Source organism: Falco peregrinus, chromosome 8, assembly GCF_023634155.1.
Source record: "Falco peregrinus isolate bFalPer1 chromosome 8, bFalPer1.pri, whole genome shotgun sequence".
In the NCBI taxonomy this organism is placed as follows: domain Eukaryota; kingdom Metazoa; phylum Chordata; class Aves; order Falconiformes; family Falconidae; genus Falco; species Falco peregrinus.
Window position 1 is genome coordinate 16,227,885 of NC_073728.1, and position 24,583 is coordinate 16,252,467.

Sequence of the window (24,583 nt, forward strand, 5' to 3'; positions counted from 1 at the left end):
TAAAGTGTCTTCATGGATTTGAAAATGGTGCAAGTACCAAGAGATAGTTATAGCTGCACTTAACACTTTTCCTTTGACCTCTTACATTCCCTGATCTGTAGCTCATGTGGTTTTGCGTTTGTCAGTAAATCAGAATGGTTTATGTGCCTGGATTGTGTGGCTGCCTGTCCACTGTGTGAAAAGAAGATTTCATCTTTCAACAGACAGGGCAACAGGCATTTGGACCCACTGAGAGGTAGATACTGAATATAAAATATGGGACATGATATTAAGGGAGAAAGGATACAGCTGAAACATGAAAAATATTTCCAGTTCTTATAGGTCACTGGCACCGTTAATTGAATGCAATTAAAAGCAAAAATACCAGTGTTCGTTGGTATGTATAAATTCCTTGAAGTAAATTGATTTATTACATATAACTTTCTATCCACATCATTTGAACAGGTTAACAATGAATTATTTTTTGGGATTTGTTGACCACACAGAGTAAACCAATCTCTTATCTAAGTAGATTTTTCAAAAAAAAAATTAGTATTGCCATTCTGTACATAAAGACATGAAAATGTTACAGTCCAAGTCTAACATGTCTAAATTGTCCCTTTATTTTAGTAAATGAATGGAGTAGCATTAGTCAGGTAACTTACACAAAATGAAGCTGCTATTTTAGCATGAAACTGATGAATACCAAGTTACTATATTAAGCAGGATTGAGTTCTGCCTTTCTCAATTCTTAAAGTGTTATATCAGTGTTTTATATTAGTACCAATGTATAGAAGCCATACTTTTTTTAAATAGAAACTCAGTTTTGTGCCACAAAGATTCACTAAGCTGGGAAATATCTCTAAAACACGAACATATTTTTGGAGAGGTGAACAGCAAATACAAACTGAAAGGCCGGTTCTCACTGAAGTCCAAAATGGATTTGTCTTTGCATGTTTGCTTCCTTTATTTATCTTGAACCTTACTGTACAAGACAGATGCTGTGCTGTTTTTAAATATAACATTTGTATGCTAGTATATAATATTAGCTCCCTGGTCCTAAATATTAAATTTCTGAGAGGTTCTTCTATTTCTATATAGCCAAATTTTTGAACAAGTCCAGGAAAAAGATGGCTTGTTAGTCAGTAATTTTTTGTGCTTCTGTAGACTCTTCTTTGTTATACAACATGTATGTGAAAGAGGCTGGTAGTGAAAAATGAAAACAATTATCTAATGTCATCATTAAATTAGTTATTATGTTCTGTTTATGGAGATAAATATGTTCATGTTCATTTTGGACTATCATGTTCATTGGAAGCCAACAGGAGAAAATACTCTGAAAAGAGATTAAAAGGTCTTTGAGATATGTTTCAGTCTTCAGTAAAAACAAATACCTACAATCATCTAGCATCTGTGTCACTGAACTGTAAGCTAACAGAGGGAATGATAAGAACTTGAGTATTCAGCGTTGTCTGGACAGGTGAGACACACATGACTTCTACAGCATGGACAGGAAACAACTGAATAATCCATCCAGAATAATTTCCACTGTCTGATATTTTAAAAATACCCATTTCTTTCTTGCCTGCTGGATTGATAAATTCTTTTTTTATATGTGCATGTGGGAGCAGCAGGTATTTTGGATGATAGTCAGTAGGGTGGGGGCCTTGAAGGCTCTACAAGCTGAAAATAGGATTGTGCTTAACAATTTGTGTAGTGTCTCACTCAAGCCATACAAAAGCAGAGAAGACCAGTGTGTGTTTTTCGCTCCAGTTTGTTTTGGTGTGAGATGAAGGTGAAGTATCAGTGGTCTCCTTCGGTGGTGAGTTAGCCCACAGAGCAGTGAAAGGAGACCACTCTTTATGCTTTGGCAGTCTCTTGCCTGTGTTTAGGAAAGGTTTGTACAAGCTGACACTGTTCTGACCACTTGGCTTGAAAATATGAAGGTCTCTGAAGAGCCTTACAGGTGCAGAAGACTGCTGGTTAAAAGGTACAGCACAAGAATAACTGAAAGATTCACCCTTTCTTAGTGTTTCAAACCTGAAGTCAGTGCGTGCTGGACACGGTGCCAGTCTGTGTGTGAGGCAGTCCCCACTGCCACCTCCTGAAGTACTCTCAAACATTTTTAAGTGGGCTCAGATGCGGACTACTGTTGAAGAGCTTCCAGCATTAAGTTTGTCTGTATAGACCTCAACAGATAAATGGCTTTCCTTGCATTCCTAGCTATTAAAATATTGATGAGGATTAACAATTTTTCTGCAGCATCCTCAGATCCAGAAGAAATCCCAGTATATCAAGTATCTTTGCTGTGATGATGTAAGAACTCTACACCAATGGATTAATGGCATCCGCATTGCTAAGGTAACCTCCTCTAGGCAGTCTTGCACTGTTGGCATGAGTTGTTGTGATAATCTGTGTAAAACCATTTACAGTTACTAGCAAAATACATGCTAAATCAAACTACCCTCTGTTTAACTATTCTGAATGTGAAAGGTACAATCCTCTTTACATATTGCATTACCTGGCAGAACGGTTAGGCTTTGTTGATATGATAATTCAGTAACTGGGCCCTTTCTTCTTATTTCTGCTGCACATCTGTCACATGAGGAAGTTTTAACTGACACGGCTAGACTTTAACCAGTTCCCTTACAGATATTAAAAGGAAGGCTTATGGGAAAATAGAATTGAGAAAACAGAACTGTTTTCTAAGATGCCAAGGTTGGCTTAGTTTATTCACTGCCCCATTTTTTGCTTGATGCTGTCTCTTCTACCATAAACTGGTTTTCTTTCTTTCAGCAGTTTGTGGATAAACCAATCAATGTTGCCTGAGTTCCTTAACAGAGCCTGTTGTTTCTCTCTGGGGGGGGGAAAAGGTGAACTAGGGAAGCCAGAGAGAGGTGGAGCTCAACAGTCTGAAAAGGGTACACAGCCTATATAGAGTTGTTAAATGTGTTTGTCATTTTGCTTAGTACGGGAAGCAACTATACATGAACTATCAGGAAGCATTGAAGAGAACAGAATCTGCATATGACTGGACTTCCTTGTCTAGCTCCAGTATCAAGTCAGGCTCCAGCTCATCTAGTTTGCCAGGTAATAATGTGATCTGTGTCATAATAGAAAGATTTAATTACCTTTGTTATTACCCATTATCTGGAGACCTCAGGAGAGACTATTGCAGGAAATGGACTATTTCTCCAAAGTCTTTTATGCTATGTTTAATCCAAAACATAGACTTTATATTTAACATATTTTTATAAAACTTTTTTTATTATATTACTTGCAGCGGTGTATGGTTTTGGAACATACAGAACTTTCTTGCTCGCCTTTGAAAAAGAATGTTTTTCTGCCGCTGAGAGAACTTTCATTCAAATTCCTGATGCATCTGTCTTCACCTTTTTGAAAAAAGAAATCAAATACATATTTTAATGGTGCATGAAGCGTGTGTGTATAGCTCTTAAACTGCTTTTGTTGACTGGAATATTTGAAGTTGGATAATGAGGAATACTCCCTGTCCAAAGGCAAAGATCCAGACAATCTCTTTAGAGACAAACTTTGAAAATACTGTTTCTGTTCCTGTCAAACTCTGTGTGCCTGCAGTAATATGCTCCGTTTTACCTCTCAGCAGGACTGGGACTGGTTTTTTGTAGTGCATAACAGTTTAAAAATTGATGAATGGTTTGTGTAGTCTCATTTCACTGTTCAGAGCTGACTGATGCTTTGCCAGCTTACTCTGAACCCTTAGGCAAGTTTCATTGAAAACGGGCTATTGTGTGAAAGGGTTTTGTCCGTCACAGATACAGTCAGGAAGTAATGCTGCTGAAGTGGAAAGGTTCAGAAAGTAGCCTGTGAGAATGAGCCAAGCAAATTCAGCCAAACTGGGAAGGCACTGTGATTTTTCAACTCTGTAGCACAGCTTGCCAGGTGTAGTGCTAAATTTTCAGTTACTGACAATTTCTCCATCCAAGCTGGGTGTTTTTCTGATAAATTTTTTTTTCTTGTGAGGAGCTGAGCCACAGCCCACCAGCCATGCATGTTCTGCCAGAGCTGCAGTCCAGCCTGTGCCTAGATGCTATTTTTCCCCAGGACAGCTTGGGACTACACAGAAAGCAGGTACCAGGCTGGATAAATTGGTCTGGCAGTTGCTGCTGTTGTCTTTTCAAGATACCCTGTGGACCCAGAGCACTAGTTGTGGGATGTGCATCATTCCTTCTCTTCCCTTGAGGAATGGAGCAGGCGGAAGCAGAGCGCTGCCTTGGCTAGCATGGTTTGCCTGCCCTCAGCCAATGTCCAGTGTCTTTCTAAGGCTGCACGGGGAAGGAATGCTGGAGAGAGCAGACTGCATGCGTTGCATGAAATGAGGCTTTTCCCAAAGCGCAGGAGTGGTTCAGTGTTTCAGAACCTATTCAGCTGTGGTGTGTTTTTACTTTGCAGCGTATCTGACACGCTGTCATCTTTATGGAGCTTCAGATTTGGTTAATACCAGGGATCTGTTGCACTGTTTTGTTTTCCAGACAGAATGGGCCTGGATGTGAGCTAGAGCTTATGCAGTGGTTAGTGGGAACAATGTCCTTTGGTGGGATAACATGTTTAATGACTGTGACCACTAAAATCACACAGGGTTGCATTATAAGCACACCAACTCTACTCTTAAATTCAGAAACATATGCTAACTGTTTGTTTCTTCTAAACAGAATCTCAATCAAATCATTCTAATCAGTCTGACAGTGGAGTTTCTGACACGCAGCCAGCTGGACATGTCCGTTCCCAAAGTATTGTCACCTCCATGTTCTCGGAAGCCTGGAAACGAGGCACTCAACTGGAGGAATCCAGCAAGGTAACAAGAAGACTTTAGTTTGAGAACCAACGCCCAACAAAATGTACGAGACAGAGTGATACCTCTTCCACCTCTGTCTTGAGTGGGATTTCTTTTTTTTTTTAACTCTCTGTTATTGACATACACTGCCATATAATTGTTATTTCAGGAATCACTTTTTCAGGGAATTCAGCCTGGGAACCTTCTGTTCTTGCTGTTATTTGTGTGCACAGAGCCCTCTGTTCTTTGAAGGCATGATACAGCCCTTCCCATAGAATCCTATTCAATAATGTTGAATAAAGACAAAATAAAAAGATCAGCTGTTAACAAGTTGAATGAAATTCTTTCACTAAGATTTTCCTGCAGTTGACTAGCCACATCTTTCCATTGTAAAGATGTGAATAACTGAGACCTGAAGGCAGGTATATCCATTTAAGAAGTATTCCAGTAGTTTTTACGCAAATATTTTCTATTATATTCAGTGGAAGTGGAAATAGTAACCACAGATATGGTCAAAGCAAAAGTGCTAAAATTGACAGCAGTTGTGGATTGAGGCAGATTTGGTATCTCCTGTTGCTGGTAGAGAGTTTACAGAAGATCTGAACTCACTGAAGGTGGGGCTCAGGTCTGTCATGGTTTTGTTGGTTTTCTGTCCTTTCTGTGGTAGTTGACTGGTGTAGTTCCCAGAGAATGCTTCCAAACGCAGCAGAATTGCCGCTTAAGCTGGTTTGTTGTCAGGCGCAAAGGTATTTCCAGGCTCCTGAACAGCCGTGACGTCAGTATTAACTGCGGCAGCTACATGTGGCAGTACACTGGCAGGATGCTGTGAGAAGCTGTCTTTACTCCTATCAGTTCTGTATCTGCCCCAGACCTCAGGTTCAAGCTAAAGAAGCAGACTTTTTAAAACTAAACCCACAGGGCACTACAACTGACATTGGTGCATCAGATAAGTAACTAAAAATAAAACGCAACATCATGTTTTCAAATAAGAAAGCACATATGGCACAATGTGAAAACTGACATGGCTGCATTCTTTGGGATTCTTAATGTTTCTGGAGTGCCTGCTGGCTTGGAAATCGTCTGATTCTAATAGTAATGTAGTCCTCAGCCCAGGAATGTAGCTTGCTAAATTGTGATCCAAATTTTTCTACTGCATGAGTGCAACACCTGGTGCATGTTCATCAGCAGATGGCTTGTGTATGTGTACAGGGTGCATCATTTCTGCAGAAGCGGGGTAGATGAGAAGGATATGGCACTTGAGGCTGTCTAGCATGTATCCAACAGAGGTGGAAGAGTAGTGCTATGAGAACTGTAACGTTACTGTTTCCTAAAGGTTTGGGTTTAATACGAAAATCTTGCCACTAAACTCTCTGTGAGGTTTTAGAAAAAAGTTTACCACAAACGGGTCACTGTTTTTATCAATTCCGTAGTGCTGCTGGCAATTACGCATTTAAATAAACCCCAAGAATTTTTGTTATCTGATTAAAACCATCTTAAAATGAAAATATTTGGACTGCTCCCTGTTGAGGCCCATCCATGTTTCAAGATTTCTTCAGTTTGAATTTTTTCCTATGCACAAATCCAAGAAAAGGTGTATTTCTCTTCCTGGTGCGTAACACAGGTGAATGGATTGCCCTAAAACTTTCAAAGAATCCAAATTAAATGAACTGTGTAAAATTATAATTCAGAGCCATGTTAAAAAATTCTGAGTAAATTGGTGACAAATTCACCTTCAGTGAAACTACAGTACATGCTTTTTTATCCTGTACAGGTCTGGCCCAAGGAATTTAACTAATAAATCACACTGGCAGTGGAAAATGTTAAACTGTGTGGCAAGAAAGGAAACGACAGTGTTGAAAAAATTGTAATTTACATGAAAAAGTAGTTGCAGTGATTGTGAGACATGCTGGTTTAGGCAGATGAGTCTCCAAACAGCTATTTCAGAAGTAGTTGTTCCACAGTGCTTTGGTGACAGAGCTGACGTCAGAAGTTCATATGGGCAGGTTGCTGCAAGTGGCAGAATTCATGGAGACTTGTCCAGCATGTCTCTCCCCGATCTGCAACAGCTCTCTCCCTCCGTGCCATCCTTGTCTCATCCCCCTCCGCCAGCCGGGCAGAAGGGAGCGTGCTTTGGCTCAGCAGGGAGGTGGCACTGAGGCTGGCCAGCCCGCCAGGCCAGCAGCCGGCTGCTCAGCCAGCGTTCTGCCTGCTTCTCCATCATTTACCGGGTGCCAGTAACTTCGTAACAGTTTCTTGAAGTTGAAAATGTGTTGAGATTTCTGTCTGTTGTATTTGACTGAAATTTGCTAACCAGTCCAAAAGTAACTGCCGTAGGAAAAGAAATGGCAAACGGACCAATTGCCAAAACTTTTCTTAGGAAAAACAGCTAAAAAAACCCCCAAAAAAGTTATTTTTAAAAATATATACTACTCTTTTTATAGCGTTTCTGATAGTTCCAGGTAGTCATGAAGATGCATGTTATAAATACGAATTGATAGTATGCAATGAGTACCTCTTCGCGAATCGCAGAAGCATGTCACATTGTTTTAAGGATGAACAAGGACAATGGTCTGTTTCAAGGTTCTGTAAACTAAAGTGTCACTGAATATGTTTCTGGCTGTGGAAATTTAATTTGATTCTGTGGAGATGGGAGGGGCTTCCCCTCCTGAGATGCACAGTACTCTTTTTCCCCTGTCCTGAGTGTTTAATTTGCTCACTGTGAAAATGACTGTCTTCAATGGATATGAGGAAAATTCCTCTCTGTTTCAAATATATGTAAGATTAAAAAACCCCACGCTTCCCAAAATGCAGGTATTCTGTCCACTCCATATTTTGAAAGAGTGCTGTTTGCCCAAAGAATACTTTATTCATCTGTTCACATTCTTCACAGTTGGGCAGTGAAGATCTCGTTATGTCTAATTTTGCTTGTGAGGTTTTGAACACGTTGTTTCAAATGGGACAACAGGCATCACCACGTGTGCTCACGGCGTGTGCGTTCTAAGTGACGAATTCAAGATTCTCCAGGGTCTTGCCATTCAGGGATAGCTGTTTTGTTATGCCTTCGTCTCCCTCTCTGTTTTATGCCGCTTTTATTTTTCCTGTTGCCTTTTGCTGTCTCAGGTGTCAAAAGCGAAGCTCAGCACAGCTAAGGTCAGCACACCCGTGGTGCCTTATACAGGGCACAATTAAGGTCAGGTGGTGCTACTTGAAAATTTATTAACCTGAGTGGTTGGGGGAATGGCAGTTTACAGACTAACGCTTGCAAGAGATCAAGATTTCTCTCCTGTGTTGTTATGTGAACACCTTGATTTAGCTCCAGAACTGTTATACTCCTGCTTTCTAGACCTAATGTGACAGGTAAAGGCACACCCCATGTGTGTTGTAAATCACTGTTTGTTGTTTCTGATTCTAATTCTTTTGGTGGTGTTCTGCCCATAGAGAAACTTTGTGCACCTGTGTTTAGAACAAAGTGATACGCAAACCTGCTCATACAGTGCAAATGAGCGTAATTGGGCTGACTTGTGGCAAAGTATCTACTAATGAAGCATAGGTGCCCAGTGTGGTCAGTTGCTATGTTGGTGATGTATTTCTAACGCTTGTTTGGGTTCTGTGCCGTGCACTGTGAAATTCACAGCTTGGCTTGTAGCTAAACCACTTTGTATTAGGAGGATGTTTGTAAACTTGAGTAATGCAATTATGTTTTTAATTTTTTAACAGGAATGTAGGCTTACAGGTTTAGAAAAACAATTTTAACTTGAGCAAAACCCAACCAGTAGACTAAAACATTGCCTGCGGCTTTCCCATTGCTCCTTCCCTTAGCTTTTCCCTGTCTTTCTTTTTCTGCTTAACGTAATAGTTGCATGTAGAGCTTTTCTTTCAGAATCTAACTTTCTTTTGCAGATTTCTAAACGTTTCCTTCTGGGAAAATTTTCCTAGGAAACCTCAGTTCTCCCTCTCTTTCCTCATTTTTTTTCCTTGCCAGTCTTGGATGTCAGAGCATGTGGAGTAGGTGGATCTCGGTAGTATTCCTGCTTAGAGCTTGCCCTTCATATGTTTTGGAGCCGCTCAGGATTTCTGCGTTTTGTAACACTGAGCAGTGTAAGGCCTGAGCTAACCAATGTAAAGCGTGGCAAATGCTCTGGGAGGCACGTATGGTTTAACCCTAGTCTTCCCGAGCTGAGGAGATGCCCGTGGAGTCTCGCTCTGCCTGACGTCCTCTGTCAGGCCTGTGGCGCTCTGGGGAGCGCTCTCCTTGGGTCACTGGCCCAGAGGAGGGCCAGCACTTCTCACTGGGCGCAGCTGCCTGCCCCACAGAAGCCACACGGCTGGGGTGTTGTTTCCTCCCTGACATTCAGCCTAGCCCGGTAGACCTGGCCGCGCTGGCCTTGCCCGCTGCCCCCCGCCTGCCCGGCAGGCTGCATGCTCCCGGCTTCTCAGCGCGCAGAACCGGCTCTTGCTGCGTTGTTTTGCTAATGCTTCCTGCATGCTGTAATCTGCCGCTTAATTTGTAATGACAGGCACATGTAGACCTTGACTTTATAATCTCTTTGTCTCCTTCCCTCCCTCCCTCTCTCTTATCTTTTTCTTTTTCTCCCTTTCCACTTCTACTAAAAATCCCTTCCCCATAGGCCCGTGTGGAGCCCGCAGGTCGGCCCTTCGCGTCTGCGGCACCTCCTGTGTCCCCACAGACAAAAGTGGCGACCCCCTACACAGCATCACAGCCGTCCCCTCCGCTGCCCCCGCCGCCCCCCCCACCTCCCCCTCCCCCTCCCCCGCCCCCCCCCGCCCCCCCCGCCCCTCCCCAGCCAGGCCGCCCCATCTGCAGGCTCACCCGCCACCATGTTTGTCAAGTACAGCACCATCACCAGGCTGCAGAACGCTGCCCAGCACGGCGGGCCCTTTTCCAAAGCTCCTGCTGCACAGCAGCCCCCCCCCGCCCCCCCCCGCCCTCAGGAAAGCCGCAGATACTGGTGCCCCCCAACGGGGTCATGCCGCCCCCCGCCGCCTCCCCCACCTCCCCCCACACCCGGCTCGGCCATGGCGCAGCTGAAGCCGGCACCTTGTGCCCCCTCTGTGCCACAGTTCACGCCGCCGCCGCCCCCCCCCCAAAATCCATCAGGTTCAACCAAACATAGGCCAGGCCACTGCCACGTCCTTGTTGCCGCCGCCTCCTCCTCCAGTGCCGGCCCCGCCACCACCCCAGGCTCCCCCAAAGCCTGTCATGGCAGCTCTCCCCCCACAGCCTGGTGGGAAGGCGGGGTCGCCAGGGGTCACACATGTCACCCCCCCCGGTGCCAGCTCCCTTGCCCCTTGCAATAAAAAAACAGCCGAGTGTCACCTCTCCCCAGGTGCCCCCACTGCCCCCAGCCCCTCCCAGTCCCGCTCCCCCGCCGACGTTCCCAAAGCAGCAGAGTTTCTCTGTGAAGCCCCCTCCGTCCCCTCAGTCCCCAGTGCCATCGGTGGTGAAGCAGATAGCCAGCCAGTTCCCACCCCCCCCCCGCCCCGCCTGCCGCGGAGCCCCAGCCTCTGAAACCCCTTCCACTGAGCGGGGCGCCGCAGTCGCCTCCAGCAGTGAAGGCGAAGCCCAAATGGCAGCCCGCTTTGGCTCCCTCGCCAGATTTCCCTCCTCCTCCACCAGAGAGCAGCTTAGTGTTTCCTCCTCCACCTCCTTCCCCGGCTTCCTCTGCAGGTTCTCCCCCCCCTGACAAGTCAGGGTCTCCAGTCAAAAAGACCAGCAAGACATCAAGCCCCGGAGGGAAGAAACCACCTCCGACACCTCAGCGAAACTCCAGCATCAAGTCTGCCAGCTCCACTGAGTACCACGAGTCCAAGAGACCTTCGGTGGACCGCCTTGTCAGCAAATTTGCACACCCACCAGAGCCGTCAGGGTCTCCTTCCAAGGAGTCGTCACCTCCTGCAGCCCCTCCGAAGCCAGGAAAGCTCAACCTCTCTGGGGTGAGCCTGCCCATTGTCCTTCCGCAAGGAGGGATCCCAGCCAAGGCTCCTGCTCCGGGCATGTCTGGGAAGGAACCTGTGGTCGAATTCCCTTCACCACCATCCGACTCAGACTTTCCACCGCCGCCGCCTGAAATAGATCTTCCTCTCCCGCCGGTTGAGATCCCATCCGTGTTTTCAGGCAGCACCTCCCCAAAAGTCGCCGTTGTCAATCCCCAGCCTCAGGCATGGTCAAAACCGTCTGTGAAAAAAGCCCCGCCGCCCACGCGTCCCAAGCGGAACGACAGCACCCGACTGACGCAGGCGGAGGCCGCAGAGCCACCAGGGCCAGCAGGCCCTCAAGTGCCCACTTCACCCAAGTCCAGCCTTAGCGTTCAGCCGGGATTCCTGGCCGACCTCAACCGGACGCTGCAGCGGAAATCCATCACCCGGCACGGCTCCCTCTCCTCCGCGCGCATGTCCAGGGCAGAGCCCACGGCCACCATGGACGACATGGCCCTGCCTCCACCGCCGCCAGAGCTGCTGGCTGACCAGCAGAAGACGAGCAGCTTTGGGGGCAGTCATATATCTGGCTATGCAACGTTACGGAGGGGGCCGCCCCCTGCACCTCCCAAAAGGGATCAGAACACCAAGCTGTCGCGGGACTGGTAGTCGGTCCCCAAGGGCCCGTGCTTTCCGTGACTTGGCCGCTCTGGGATCGGCCAGCCTGTGATCTTGCGCACTTGGAGACAACGCGGGGATGTGGATGATAGCCCCGTCAAAAGAGGTGATCTCAAACCATAGCTAAGGCTAAATGTAAAGACATTCCCCTTTTGTGGCTAGGCCCGAAAAGTCGGGAGCTTGGGGCTGCTGATATTTTATTGGGAATGGTGGGTAGAGAGGCACTGACTTACCCTTTCAGTTTCTTTTACCCTTCATATGGATTGGACCAAAAGCCCATTTTCTTACTTTTTCTGCATTTAGGGGAGAGTAGGAGGTAATTTTTTGTAGCGTCTGTCCACGTGAGACATGTTTGTGCATGTATTATAAGTGTAGGTATATAATATATTGTGCTATATTTCGTCGCAATTATAGAAGATAACCAGAATGTTTTTGTAGAATCGTATTTATTGTTTCAGTCACTATATTATCTGGAATTGGACTCTGTAACTAGGCAAATCTTACCACAAAGGTGAAGATGTAGGGGGCACCGCAAAGAAAGGCAGAAAAGTAACACCCACCCCCAAACCTCTTAGCAGTTTGTGGTGGGTAAGTGGTGCAGAGCTGAGGTGTTCTGCTAGTAACTGTACATTGTCCAGTGGTTGAAAAGTACAGATGCAACATACCAAAACATTCTGGTCATAGTACTACTGAAAATGAGTGTGTTCTGAGGAGGAAAATAGATTTTATATATAGTGGGCTGGAGTGAAATATATTTATACTATAAAGAGCCTCCCCCTCCCTTCCAAATAGTTTAAAATTATACACTGCTACAAATTCTTTCAGAGTCCATGCAGTAAGTAGGATAAATATATGTTATTCCAATCCGTCGTGCATTCTAACTTTATAGTAGGCTCAGTCATTTGTTTCTATGGCTGAAGATGAATATATTTGTGTTAACCCCTTCTGAAAGCTGCCAGGACTCCTGCAATCGATGCCGACCCACACCGGTACGTCACTTGTACGTGTAATTCTTACCCTGAACGAGCAGGTAGGTTTCTGTGGAGAGCACTGTGTTCTCGCACAGGCGTACACAGCGTACAGTCTCCCCTTGTCTGTGCCTGGTAAGATGTGTTATCTTTACAACAACAAGTGTCTGGAAACATTTAAAGAAAGTATTGTTTGTAATTCATTAGAAACCGTCAGGGAACTTCCCCTTCGGAAAGTAGAGAAGGGAGTGGTAAATTCAGGCCAAGGGCAGTGGGAATTCTCTCTTTTGTTTGACCCGCCGGAGACGGCAACCAATAAAATCTGTTAATTACAAAGTTGCACTTCTAGCAGTCAAGGGAGAAGACTGGAAAAAAAAAACCCAAACAAACCCAACCCTGAGAGGCAATAACATTTGCTGGTACTTTATTTTAAGGACCCATATGAGCAGGAAATAAGACCATGTATTTGCTTTTGTGTTTTCGCTCGCCATCGATTCACAGTCAATCACCGTATCAAGTACTAGAGCCCTTTCTCTTGTACTTCAGTAGCTGGATTGTACAGTCCTACCCAAGTATTCAGATGTTGTGATAAGGTAGTATAGTTAGCGTAAGTGGTCTTATGTATCATGCATGTTCATTACAGGGGGGTGGTACGCAGCCTTTGTAAAGTAACTACAGTCCTTGGACTGTACCTACCCTATCCTCTGTTGTGGCAACTTCCCTCGTCACCACGGGGATACTGTCAAGGCTGAGATAGCAAATGATCTTACTGTTTGTCTAATTTTTCTCCTCCAAAAGCAAATTTTAAATGCTTTCTTTCCCCCAAAGAATGAAACAAAGGAAGTAGCTTGACCTGACAGTATCCTCAAGTGTGTAAAAAAGATGTAAACTAATCTCCATCACAGTAATTCAGGCTGATAGATTTAAGAAATATTGTGACAGTGTCCCCCATTCCTTTTTTTTTTATAAAGCGTTTTTAAAATCCAAATAAGAAAATAAATGTCTTTGTGAATACTTTATGAATAGGAGAAAAAGCTTTGCTAATTAGAGGGGGGGAAATGACACATCTATAACTATATAGTTTTAAATAAGTACATCGTGAAAAGAGAAAAATTAATGGTGCTGTCTCTGCTGACCTGTTTCATATGATTTTTTTAAAATCTGTTTCAGCACCTCTGGAAATTGTTTTAATATTTCAGACTAGTTTTTTTGAGCAATAAGAGTATATACCATTGTGTGCATTTTTAAAGCACTACTATGGAAAGGCACTTTTTTGTATCTTTCAAATTGTTCACAAAGTTTTGTTTCTACTATTTTTGTGCTTATGAAGTGTCCTTAAAAGCATTTGCATTGTTGATTTTAAGCGTGCTCAGTGTAGCTGGCGAATAACTTCCTAGGAAGGTTGTCAAGCTGCACTGCAGTTCATGGGTGCTGTAATCTTCAACATTGGTCCTCTTGCTGCCTTGTACTGCAGCAGCTCCTGGGGCTCATACCCACCAGTGGCGCGAAAGGTGCGCAGATACAGTCGTAACGCCCCAGCTGTTAGCGATGGTAGGTAAGTGGGCATGTTCTCCTGCTCCCTGGCAAGGTGCGGCTGGGCTGACACAGCCTGTGCGCCCAGGTGAGAGCAGTCGGGGAATTCTGCTTGCCCCATCTGTTTCTCTTTGCCCCCCTTCCCCCAGAACAGCTCCACTGGTGTGTGTCGGTTCCAGCCCTTTTTCTTTTGTTCATTCAGTGCGGGTACCTCTGGGCTTTAGACGTGGCAGAGCAATGTTTTGAGTGCAATTTCTTCAGAGGCATTTGAGCTTTGTTCTCATTTTCCTGTGCCCAAGTTCATTTCCTCAGTATCCCTCCCTAGATGATGAGTCCATGCTTACTACTGCAGGCTGCTACACAGCTTGCTGGGAGAGAGAAGTTTAACTCTTAAGTTTGCAGCAAAACGAATGAGCGTCAGCAAAGGTGGCACCCAGTATTCCTTCCTAAGCCAGCAGTGATACAGAAATACAGTGAGTGGCTGCAACTTGCTTTCTCTCAGCTGAGCACTGAAATCTGGCTACAGTATGGTTCAGACAGCCTGGTTGCCTCTTTAGCTTACGAGACCCCTTCCTTATAACTTGCTGTTCCAGGGTATTTACTGGTCTTGTGACAGTAAATATTTATGCCTTATTTGCAAGCAAGTTGTTTTCCCCCATCTGCACTGGTTTCATAATTGCTCCGTTTATTTAAATCGGAAAACAAAGGGGCCAGATCTCAGACACAGAGCGTGCTGCAAACACGGGCTGTAACCCTTTGGGCACTGTTAAAATGAGCGTGTGAGGGCTGAGCTTTGGCGCCCTGGACACAAAGGCAGCAGCTGCTTCGATTCTGACATGTTGAGCGTACAGCTGCAGCGGTGTGACATGATGAAGTGCCTGCCCTTCACGCCTATTAAGGTGGGTGTCTGGGGAAGCCCAGCCGCTGCAGGGGCAGCTGCGAGCGTACAGCTGCATTCGTCAGTCTGTCCCAGCTTTGGTCTCCATTTCCTCTGCCACGCAGCGGTAGCAGCCACCTCTGTGAGCAGCAGGGCCCTCCTGTTCAGCCAGGTTTCACTGTGCCTGCAGCACAGGTGTAGAAAGCCGGGAGCGAGTCCCTTCCGACACATCTATTGTAATTCAGGTCTTGGAGTTGCTTTAGAAGGGTCTTACATCAGCACAAGTCCCAGAGGAGAAATTATTTTAAAAAACAACTACAGGTTCTAAACAAACCACAGGCAGCGTGTTTGAGGCGGGTATGCCAGGGGTTCCGTTTAGTCTTTCAAAACCTGTGGCTAGGGGAGGAGGTCAGGCCCGTGTCTCACAATAAAATAATCTTGTTGTTTTCTGTGGAAGAGGACAGCTCCTGCTCCACCCTGTGCAGTGGTCTCCTGCGGCAAAACCACCACTGCTGGCTCTGACTTGGTGCACGACCTCAAAGCCAAAGAGCTCCTCTCCTGAACTTACTCTGCAGTTTCCTGCAGGGCAACAGTGACCGACTGACACATCAGGGAAACAAAGTGAAGGTACCTGGATCACTTTGGTTTCAGGTCTGATGGGAGAGGGAGCAGTTTTCTCAACAAGTGCATTTTAAGATTTACTGTTCTGGACTTGCACATTTAAAGGTTTTCTGATTTCTTCTTTCTGTGTCCTTAGGCAACCAGGTAGATCAGCTCAGAGATAAAGTATGACCAGTTTTTCTCTGAGTTAAAATTATTTTTTGCAGAGTTTGAGGAACCAAAAGTGCCATTTCAACAGCAAAAGGGCAAAAGAGAAATCTTCCCGTTTATTACAGAAACTGCACAGAACTAAACTGTTTTACTTCAGTGGTACCATTGCAGGTAAATTTCTTTCCTATTCAAATTAAGATTGTAAGTGGGTCATACTATTGAGTATTACTTAAATACAGTCATGTCAAAATCAGTTGCACTCCAGGAAAGCAATAGAGAAGGTAGTGAGGGTGCAGCCAGAACGTGAGTTTGGGTTTTTCCTCCTTTTTTCATTGTCAAGGTGTAGCTTACATACCTGTTCAAACAGCGCTCCTCATTTGGAGGTGAGAGGAGTGGGAAGTTTTGCATTCTCTTGCACAACTGGAGCAGACTCCAGATGGGATAGTTTCTCTTAGACCATTTTATAGTGTGCTGGTTGGTTTTAAGCGTTTGTTTTGAAAGAGTAAGTTTGTCTCAAGTTCAGTGATCTTCCTTTCTGAATTCTTTTTGTTCTGTCAGTTAAAATGTCCGTGAAGACTGACAAAACCAGTGTTGGGTTGCAGGGGTCAGCACTCTCCAATACTGTGATCCGCTGAGTCACAGGCTCTGTCTAGTTTTGAAAAGTTTAGGACACTAAACTGCAAATGAGGCGACGGCACATGCTTATCCCTTACAACGTAAATTTAAAGTAATTGCCACGAACATGGGAAAAAGAGCGATTTGGGTAATGACTGCTCGGTGCTCAGAGGTGCTCAACAGGGCAAGGACTCCGTGAGCTCTGTTCCTCAGAACTGCGTATCTTCGGTGAGGAGAGCGAGAGCAGTTGGAAGGGCAGGAGGAACAGGAACTAGTGCTGTACGCACAGTCCCTCACAGCAGGGTTTAGCAAGGGAAATGAGAAGGAACTTGAGTAACAGATTTTGGACACCCCCCCCCCTCCCCCTTATTTACATGCTTAAAGGCAACTTGTCTTCTAGAAGACTTGGGAATTGAACCAACAAACTGTTCCTTACAGTGGAAAATAGGTCCCTCCCATGTTTCCCAAGATGCCAAAGATGCATTCAGAGCTAAATTCCAGGTACGCAGATGTGCACGATGTGCTTGCATCTCCCCAGGCCAAGCTGCCAGGAGCTCAAGTGCTGCCGATTTGCAGCAGCTGTTGGTGAGAGAACAGGGCTGCCAGTGCTCGCTGTTGTGCCTCTCCTGCCTTTCACCAACACTGGTACCTGGGTACACATTTGCAGGGGGCAGGGGCAAACGGACCCGTGCCCAGGGCTCCCTGCTGCTGAATTGGTCCTTCTAAAAGGAAAACTAAACACTTTGTCACAAGTTGTAATTGCAGATCTTAGGTCTCCTTCTAGTGGACTGCAGTGGACCAGAAATGAGAGCAGCAGGTTGTTTTATGGCTTACACTAATTGTTAGCAGTCACTGGTGATATTCTGTATAATACTGGGGATGCAAATGTAAGAAAAAAAGTGTCATTGCAATGATGATTTGTCTGTGCAGCAAGCTTGTGCTGAGTGCTGTAAATACATTCATGTTTACTGCTTTAAAAAGAAAATTGCACATTTTATCTTTCAATGGGATTGCCTCCCCTCTTCTTCCCTTTTCAAAAAAAAAATCAAAGCTCTTTTTAGACTGATAGCTTCAGGTTGGGGGGAGCTTTGCCATATTATATATATATATATAAATATATGTATAAATATACTTTTTTAAGCATGGGAGAGGACAAAAGAAATACTACGTTATAGAGTACCCAATATAGATCATTATACAATGGAATATGCACAATTCAATAAAGATGTAGTTAAATTTAATTATCTGTTTTAATCCTCTGTCTTGCCATTTTCTTTTTTCATGAGTTCAGAACCCACGTTGTGTTCTGAGGGCATCAGTGGTTCCCCCGCCGTAGGGGTCAGGTATCTGATGGCCTGGAAGTTACCATTTATATACTCACTCTCAATAAAATTGCTTTTTATTGTTCCTTTGCACAGTTCTTTCCGGTGGGTGAGCTGACCGTACCAGCAGCATGGTGCACACCAACTGCAGGTCTAAAGAGGACTCACTGGGTGCGAAGGCTCAGGCTCACCTCTCCCCTCTGCCTCCTCCCTCAGGCCTGCAGAGTCCTCTGCAGCCCTGCTCGTGCAGGATTGCTGATGGCCGGTAAGTGTTGCTGCGGCCCCTCTCTGGGGTCCCCTGAGGGAATTCAGCTCTGGTCACCTCCTCCCGGGCTACACGTGCAGGCTGGCCCTGCGGCAGCTGCAGCTTTTACAGCCGAGATTTGAGGCGTTACATTAGTGGCGATTACAGGGCACGAGCAGGCGCACAGAGAGGAGCTGCGGGAGGAGGGCAGCAGGCTGGATGCCAGGGATCGTACCTTTGCTGCGGGAGGTGCTGCACTTGGAGCTCCTGCATACACCAGCGACCATCCCTGCGCTCACCGTGTTGAAAAGTCTGTAGCCAAAGACAAAAGTACGTGACGCGGCAGCGGCACGCTCACAGAACACATGGGGTGTGCTTTGTTCTTTTTATTTAGGGCTCGTAACAAGAGGGTTTAGTACACAGCAACAGTTAATTCCAAGTACAATTAAAAAAATTTAAAAATTGGGTTTTGCACTCACTGGAAGGTGGTTCAAATGGCACACACAATAAAACGTTACTGGCGGCATACAGCTCCCCAGAGTCCTGCGGGCTTGGTCATTTACAGTGGGCTCTGCACTCATCCACCGCATCGGCAGTGCCAAAAGCAAAAGCACAGCGTGCTGCTCCTGCGACTGCAGACCAGAGGGGCGCGGTGGGGGGTAATCTGCTTTCAGAAAAAAGTGCATGGACAAAATCCATGTTAGACACTGACATTTCCAGAGAATTCATAGAAACTACTTGTCCATGCAAGTTGCAAAAGACACTTTTTCAAATGTGAAAAGAAGCACTTGTTCTTTACAAAAAAAAAAAAAAAAAAATATCTCAGACATGTCAGCACTTTACCAAGGCGCTGTAATGGAAATGAATTTTTACACAGCTCTTCCTCATTAGTCAATAGCGGTAGGGTTTTTCTGAGGTTTTAAGAGAAACTGGAACAAAGGTACTGCACACGTTTCAGCAGCCACCACTGCAGTCGGTGTTCAGCGGGGTGTAGGCTTACCTTACCTTTGGACAACAGGCTACTGCTGACATTACTGTACGTCTTGTAATAAGCAAAGTTGCTAACACAACTGTTTAGAGTACCAGAGAAAAACACTTCCTGCACAGGCAGGAGACTGCACGAAGCACATGGGTGTGTGGGGTTTGTTTAATGAAAGCAGCAGAACACCATGGTCAGTGAATTATTCGTTGTAACAGCAGTTTGGCCACATCAAGCTTCTAGTAACCTTCCCATAGACTGAGGTGGGGCTCCCCCCCTTCTTGCAGTTTCGAATCAAAAGCAGATCAACAGGACTGTTACTACACACTGGCTTCAGCTCCTAGGGGGAAAACAAAAAAACCAACCAACCAACACCCAGCCACAAACTGTTCCCTTCTTGCACTACTCTGACCTGTGTAACACCCTTTAACCGGCAAAAGGTGGCAGAGCCCAATACTGAGAGCTGCCAAAAGCTGGGGAAAGTGAATCTACCTGTAAGCGCAGTAAATTGCTGAGAGCAGCACCCCATACACTGTAGCCCATCACCTGCTCGCCAGTGCTCAGTTTACACCATCTTCTCCTGCGATTAGGGCTGCAAATACTTCCCTTAGCGAATGCAACAGCACCCCACATTTCCAACCGCCACTGCTGTCAACGCAAGAACTGAAGTCTCTGCCCGGGGTGTGTAATGCCTCTGAAACGCTGCAGTGCTCGAGCAGTGACTCTGTGCTCTCAATGCAAGTACCGGTCACCCTAGGACCCACAGCACCGTGGTCTTTCCAACAGCAGCTTCTAGTAGCTTCCAACATTTTGCCCTGCAGAGAATACAGACTCCACTTGTGTGACAAGATGTCCTGTCCCAGCTCTGGGAGGAGAAGCTCTGTAAATGCCCCCAGTTTACTAACCCACAAAAAGTCCCATCCTTTCCAGAAAGGAAAACTTGAAAGTTTTGGTTTTGATTTATGCCTGAAGGCCAGGGACATAACTAAGAAAGAGAGCTCATTTCCAGCAGAGAGGCACAGCTGCAGTGCGTGCTAGGAAGATGGTGGAAGTTGCTGGGCAGAGCACAGCATTAAATCACTATCAAGCACAGGTGGGAGACACTATAAGAGCACAACAGCTGGTATCAGTGTACAACCCCCTCTTCCACCTCTATTCAACAATGATGCCGATACACAGCAGGCAGGCAGCCTACCCTCTGCCAGAAAAGGAGCATCAGTCCTGCCGCTGCCTCACTTTCTTTGCCTGATCAACTGAAACGCCCTAGATAGAAGTGCCGCTTTTCAGAAGCTGCATCACTGCCAATGTCAGCGTTGGCTGTCACCAAGATCCCTCAGCAGCAAAGAAAGAAGAAAACGCCCAGGAGCTGTTAAAGGAGACCAAAACTGCTCCAGCAAGAACTAGCTGGGTCTAAGCCTCCCTGGCACCCAATGGTAAAACACCCAGCTGCAGACTGCTCCAGCCGCTTTCAGAAACACCCAACTCCACTAGCGCCAAGGACAAGCCAAGCCCCAGAAATGTGGTCAGCCCCCGGTAACACACACCAAGCTCTGCCATCTGCCTTGGGGGCACACTGCACCTCGTGTCCTCCAGCGAGAGCAATGGCTCTTCAGTGCATTGGTGGCTGCCTGTGTCAACAGTCAGTCCAGTAAGTCTTCAGGCATTGCTTCAGCTCTCTGGTGCCCACGCCAGCCAGCAGGCACGCGCTCACACCATCTGGATGCTCAAGTGCAAAATTTGCTGCTTGCCTCTCCTGCCCCTCTCCGCCCTCTGCTGCAACAGCCAGTGAGAGAAACAAAACGCATGAATCCATTGGGGGGGGGTGGGGGGTGAGACACATGCAGCCTCAGCCATCCTTCTTAGGCTGGAAAGGAGGCACCAAAACCACCTGCTTCAGCACTAGATGGGGACAGACTCAGTCAGACACCTCCTCTCACGCAGGCACATTGCAGAGAGGCAGCTGTAGTTAATAGCTTTGTCCCCGGGGTTAAGGGCAAGAAACAAATCTCTGATACAGCAAACCAAGGCAAAAACACCGCTAGAGGATGCTGACTGACTTCTGTGCTGACCGGTTTCTGTGCACTATGAAAGCAGATGGCTGGGCTAAGGCAGCTCTCACAAAGGACACACATACTCATTTTGGCCGTACGGCACTCTTTGGGCTAATCTGGAGGGTCTCCTTCCCCCACCTCACATACCTCTCATGCTGCTGATTCAACAGCCTGTGATGCTGAACAGCATCAGCTGTGGCAGCAAAACTCAGTGATGAGATGTGCATCTTTTTGAAACAGAGGTGTTTCTCCCTGTCCCGCCCCCATTCTCCACCCCCTTTTAAAGTCAACATGTAAATTAAAAAGGGGCAGGGGGAGAAGGTTTTGGAGAAGTACAAGGGACAAAACTGGAAACACGACCCTCACTGACTTTACTAGCATGCAATCTATGTAACATTAATATACAAAGCCTGTTTACCTTGGCCTGGTCTATGATCATTACATCACATCATCCCCAAACAAGCCACAGAATTAAAGTCTGTACAAAATAAAAAATATGCATAAAACTCAAGTTTTCGCTACGTTAGTACTGTATAATAAAGCATAAAACCAGCAGGAGGTGACCTAAAAGTTTCCATCCACAGCAGCTCTTGCAGGATAAACAATTCCACATGCTATCAGCAGGGACTGAACTAACCTCTGGCTCATCAGACCAAAACCAGTTCTCTAAGGAGCTTCACGCATTCCACTTGCAAGGTTTTGCAGCCTCATCTTCTGTGCCAAGCTCCGGCAAGTGTTCAGCACTTCCCCGAGTTCACAGCGCAAAACACTTCCAAGCTGGCTGGAGATTAAGGACACAAGTGTGTATCACACGCAGCAGAAGTTAAGCTATCCACCCATCCAGCTGCCAGAAGTACTCAAGCGCATGCTCTTACTCAGACTTACACGTCTCGCTAATGCGTGACCTCCCAGCCGGAGCATGGGTGCACAGGGAGAGGTTCAGCTCTCGTTTAGTAACTCACAAAGCTGCCATAACGCCACGCGTTTGAGCACCGTGTGCTCAGTCTTTACCACAAACATACCCAGGGCAAGAGAAACGTGGAAAGCTCTGATAGTCCTGGAAGGCACAGCCACCCTGTGAGCACCAAAGGCTTGTGCAGTGTTGCTGCTCGGTCACCCGGGCCGCTGGATGGGCTGCAAGCACCACCTCTCTGTGCAAAGAGCGTAGACCTGCCGCGTAACACTGGGAACAGCCACCCCAGTGACTGCACGGCCACTGTTTCCAGGCTTCCCCCCAGAGAAACGGCAGGCCGAGGGAACCGAACACGGCTGCCTCCGCTAGTCCTGCTGCGAGAGACAGGTCTTCAGGGAGGAAGGTGGAAGGATATCTGGCTAACGCTCACGCCAAACAATGCTGCCAGCTTCCAGAATGGAGACAGCAGTGTCCTGGCTACGCGGGCTGTGGACCGAGCAGGGGAGAAAGTAACTTCCCTCTTCTCACCAGTTTCTTCAAAGCTGTACCTCCCGTAGGCTTCAACCAAACTAGTTCCTTACACACACCCTTCCACAAGCTCACAGCAGGGTGATCACACTCACCCACGTCCCACAAACACACCTCACCCGTTCGTTTCCTCGTTTTCCCCCTGGAGCAGCTATGGCACCTCCCTGGCCAGGTCTGTACCACACCTGCACCTCCATCCTGACATCACACGCGCCACCCAGCAAGGGGACTGGGCCCGTCGCCTGCATCAGTGCCAAGAGGATCACAAACCCAGCCCCAGCAGTGCTCTCCTGTGCGCTGCTCTGCCTCGGGACACAGCGGCAGCGTTGTCTGCCTTTGACAAGCTACTGCTGGTACCAGCTGGAACCTGGCCAGGTGACAGTCAAAAGCTGTCCAGGAAGATGCCCTGGCCCAGGAGGGATACAGGGATACGTGATACAGCGATTAGCTCAATTCGCAGGCTAAGAGGACCGCAACAGGGCATTTAATAAACTCACCTGTCAATGCATGACATTTACCCAGAGATAACGTTTAGTCCTTCCTGAGGGCAGACTAGTACAGCCGTCACTTCACACTGATCTGCTAGGCAAACCACGGAGCAGAGTTTTAACTGAGACTAGATTAAGAAGCAAACTATCAACACAAGGGGCTACAGAGCCTTCACCTGGTATTACTCCACCCCAGATCCACCAGTACAGCTCAAAATATCTATTTCTTTATAATAGGAGTGGGCTGGGGGAAGAGCTAGGACTACTACTAGTTACTGCTTGGATTTCCATGGGAAACCAGTACACACAACAGCCCTTTTTACTTCCACTGAAGAGATTTTGGCAACAGACATGAAGACGACAATTGCCGTTTGTCCTGCCTCTGCACAGGGCTCTCACAGTACATATGCAAATCTAGTCATCAAGTACAAAATAGCCAATTTACAATACCTGATTGGATTTTTAAGATTACATTGTGCATAAGACTAAAGTTGGGGTTAAGTTTCTCTAGTGCAAGCAGGCGTGAGTAGATTTGAACCTTAGATCACAGCCCCTAGAGTTTACCCTCAAACCCCAGGAGGACCTGTAAACTTTGTTTTGCCTTCACCGTCAACAGCATCTGTGAGTTCTGTTTAATCCGGCAGCACCCATGGCCAGCAGCTCGCTGTGGAGAGGAGCACATTTACATCAGTGCAGAACACAAAACAAACGTGTGGCATTCAAAAGATGAGGAAATGGGGGTGGGCTGCACCCATCTTAATTGTCTAAACTGAAAGGTGAGTGAATGAAAGCCAGCTCTGTGTGCCCACGTCAGCCTACATGTGCAGAGCAGCTGCAGAAGTGTTTACGCTAAAGATGTGTCCAACTATCTGGAAAGCAGTTACAGGAATGGCTCTGTGTAGAAATCCCAGTGTTTCCTAGTACACGACTGTTCTTCCAGCTGCACAGGAGTGTTGTGTAGAAACAGGAGGGATGTCCACTGGCCAGTAACCCTTCACTGCAAGCATCCAGGACATCCCAAGCGCCAGGCACTGCTGCAAAGGGTAGTACCACGAGGGCACACAGGATTCCTGAGACAGATCCCAAAGCCTGTCAGAAGTCAGAATTCGAGTGAAGTATCAGCTACTCAAGGAGTTTGTTACATCTGAATGGGTCAGCTTAATTCAAGGTCAGATGGCTCAGGACAGCCTCTGCTGGCAGCAGGAAGAGCCATTGGTTCAAACAAATCACTATTGTTTTATAATGGGGAGGGTGTGGGGAGGGGGACCAAAGAAAAAAACCCAAAAGAGTGGTTGTTACAATTATCCTTCATTCAGTTACACTGGATGGGGCCCCAGAGGCTGGTGGAGATCCAGGAAGCCCTGCCAGCTCCTGCAGCAGGAGATGCGGCGTTCTGTCCTCTAGTCTTCACTCCGAGTAATGCATGATCGACTCCACATAGTTCCCTGGGAAGAGCCCTGTCACTCCATTCATGACTCCCTCATACCAGCCGTCATCGTTTTTCTTGATGACATAAATGATGGCACCTTCCTGAAATGAGAGCTCATCTTCTTTGTCCTTTGTGTAGTCGTAGATCGCCACCACTAGGAAAGAACAGAGCATAACTGTTAGGAGAGGTACAGGGAGGAAGACAAAAATGAACCCACCTCCTACAAAGTTCTCCACATTCAAGGCAGTCTGGGAGAACTGCACTGCCTCACCTCTGTGTGCAGAATGACCTGCTGGGAGGGGCAGATTCTTCCAACCCCTTTTACAAGAGCTCATGCTTTGAAGCACATGAGCCAGGACTACTTTAACTCTTCTATTTCCAGATCCAGCAGAAGAAAGGGTTGCAAATACACGATAAACTTCTGGTGTGGAATGATACAAGGAGGCCGATGGAACTCC

The 24,583-nt window shown here is 46.6% G+C and overlaps 2 protein-coding genes across 19 annotated transcripts in view; one reads left to right on the forward strand and one right to left on the reverse strand.

The window, feature by feature from the left end:
* RAPH1 (Ras association (RalGDS/AF-6) and pleckstrin homology domains 1) overlaps nucleotides 1–17,412 on the forward strand; it is a 60,460-nt gene extending 43,048 nt beyond the window's left edge. The window contains 10 exon segments of the mRNA XM_055812521.1: nucleotides 2,242–2,340; nucleotides 2,949–3,069; nucleotides 4,671–4,813; nucleotides 9,421–9,567; nucleotides 9,569–9,706; nucleotides 9,709–9,786; nucleotides 9,788–9,889; nucleotides 9,891–10,067; nucleotides 10,069–10,281; nucleotides 10,283–17,412. Coding sequence (XP_055668496.1) covers nucleotides 2,242–2,340; nucleotides 2,949–3,069; nucleotides 4,671–4,813; nucleotides 9,421–9,567; nucleotides 9,569–9,706; nucleotides 9,709–9,786; nucleotides 9,788–9,889; nucleotides 9,891–10,067; nucleotides 10,069–10,281; nucleotides 10,283–11,398 — 2,334 coding nt within the window. The 3' untranslated portion in view covers nucleotides 11,399–17,412.
* Nucleotides 17,413–18,108: 696 nt separating this feature from the next.
* ABI2 (abl interactor 2) overlaps nucleotides 18,109–24,583 on the reverse strand; it is a 71,803-nt gene continuing 65,328 nt past the window's right edge. For all 18 annotated transcript variants that reach the window (XM_055812537.1, XM_055812534.1, XM_055812536.1 and 15 more), the window contains one exon: nucleotides 18,109–24,279. In XM_055812537.1, coding sequence (XP_055668512.1) covers nucleotides 24,104–24,279 — 176 coding nt within the window. In that variant the 3' untranslated portion in view covers nucleotides 18,109–24,103. The remainder of the gene's footprint in view (nucleotides 24,280–24,583) is intronic.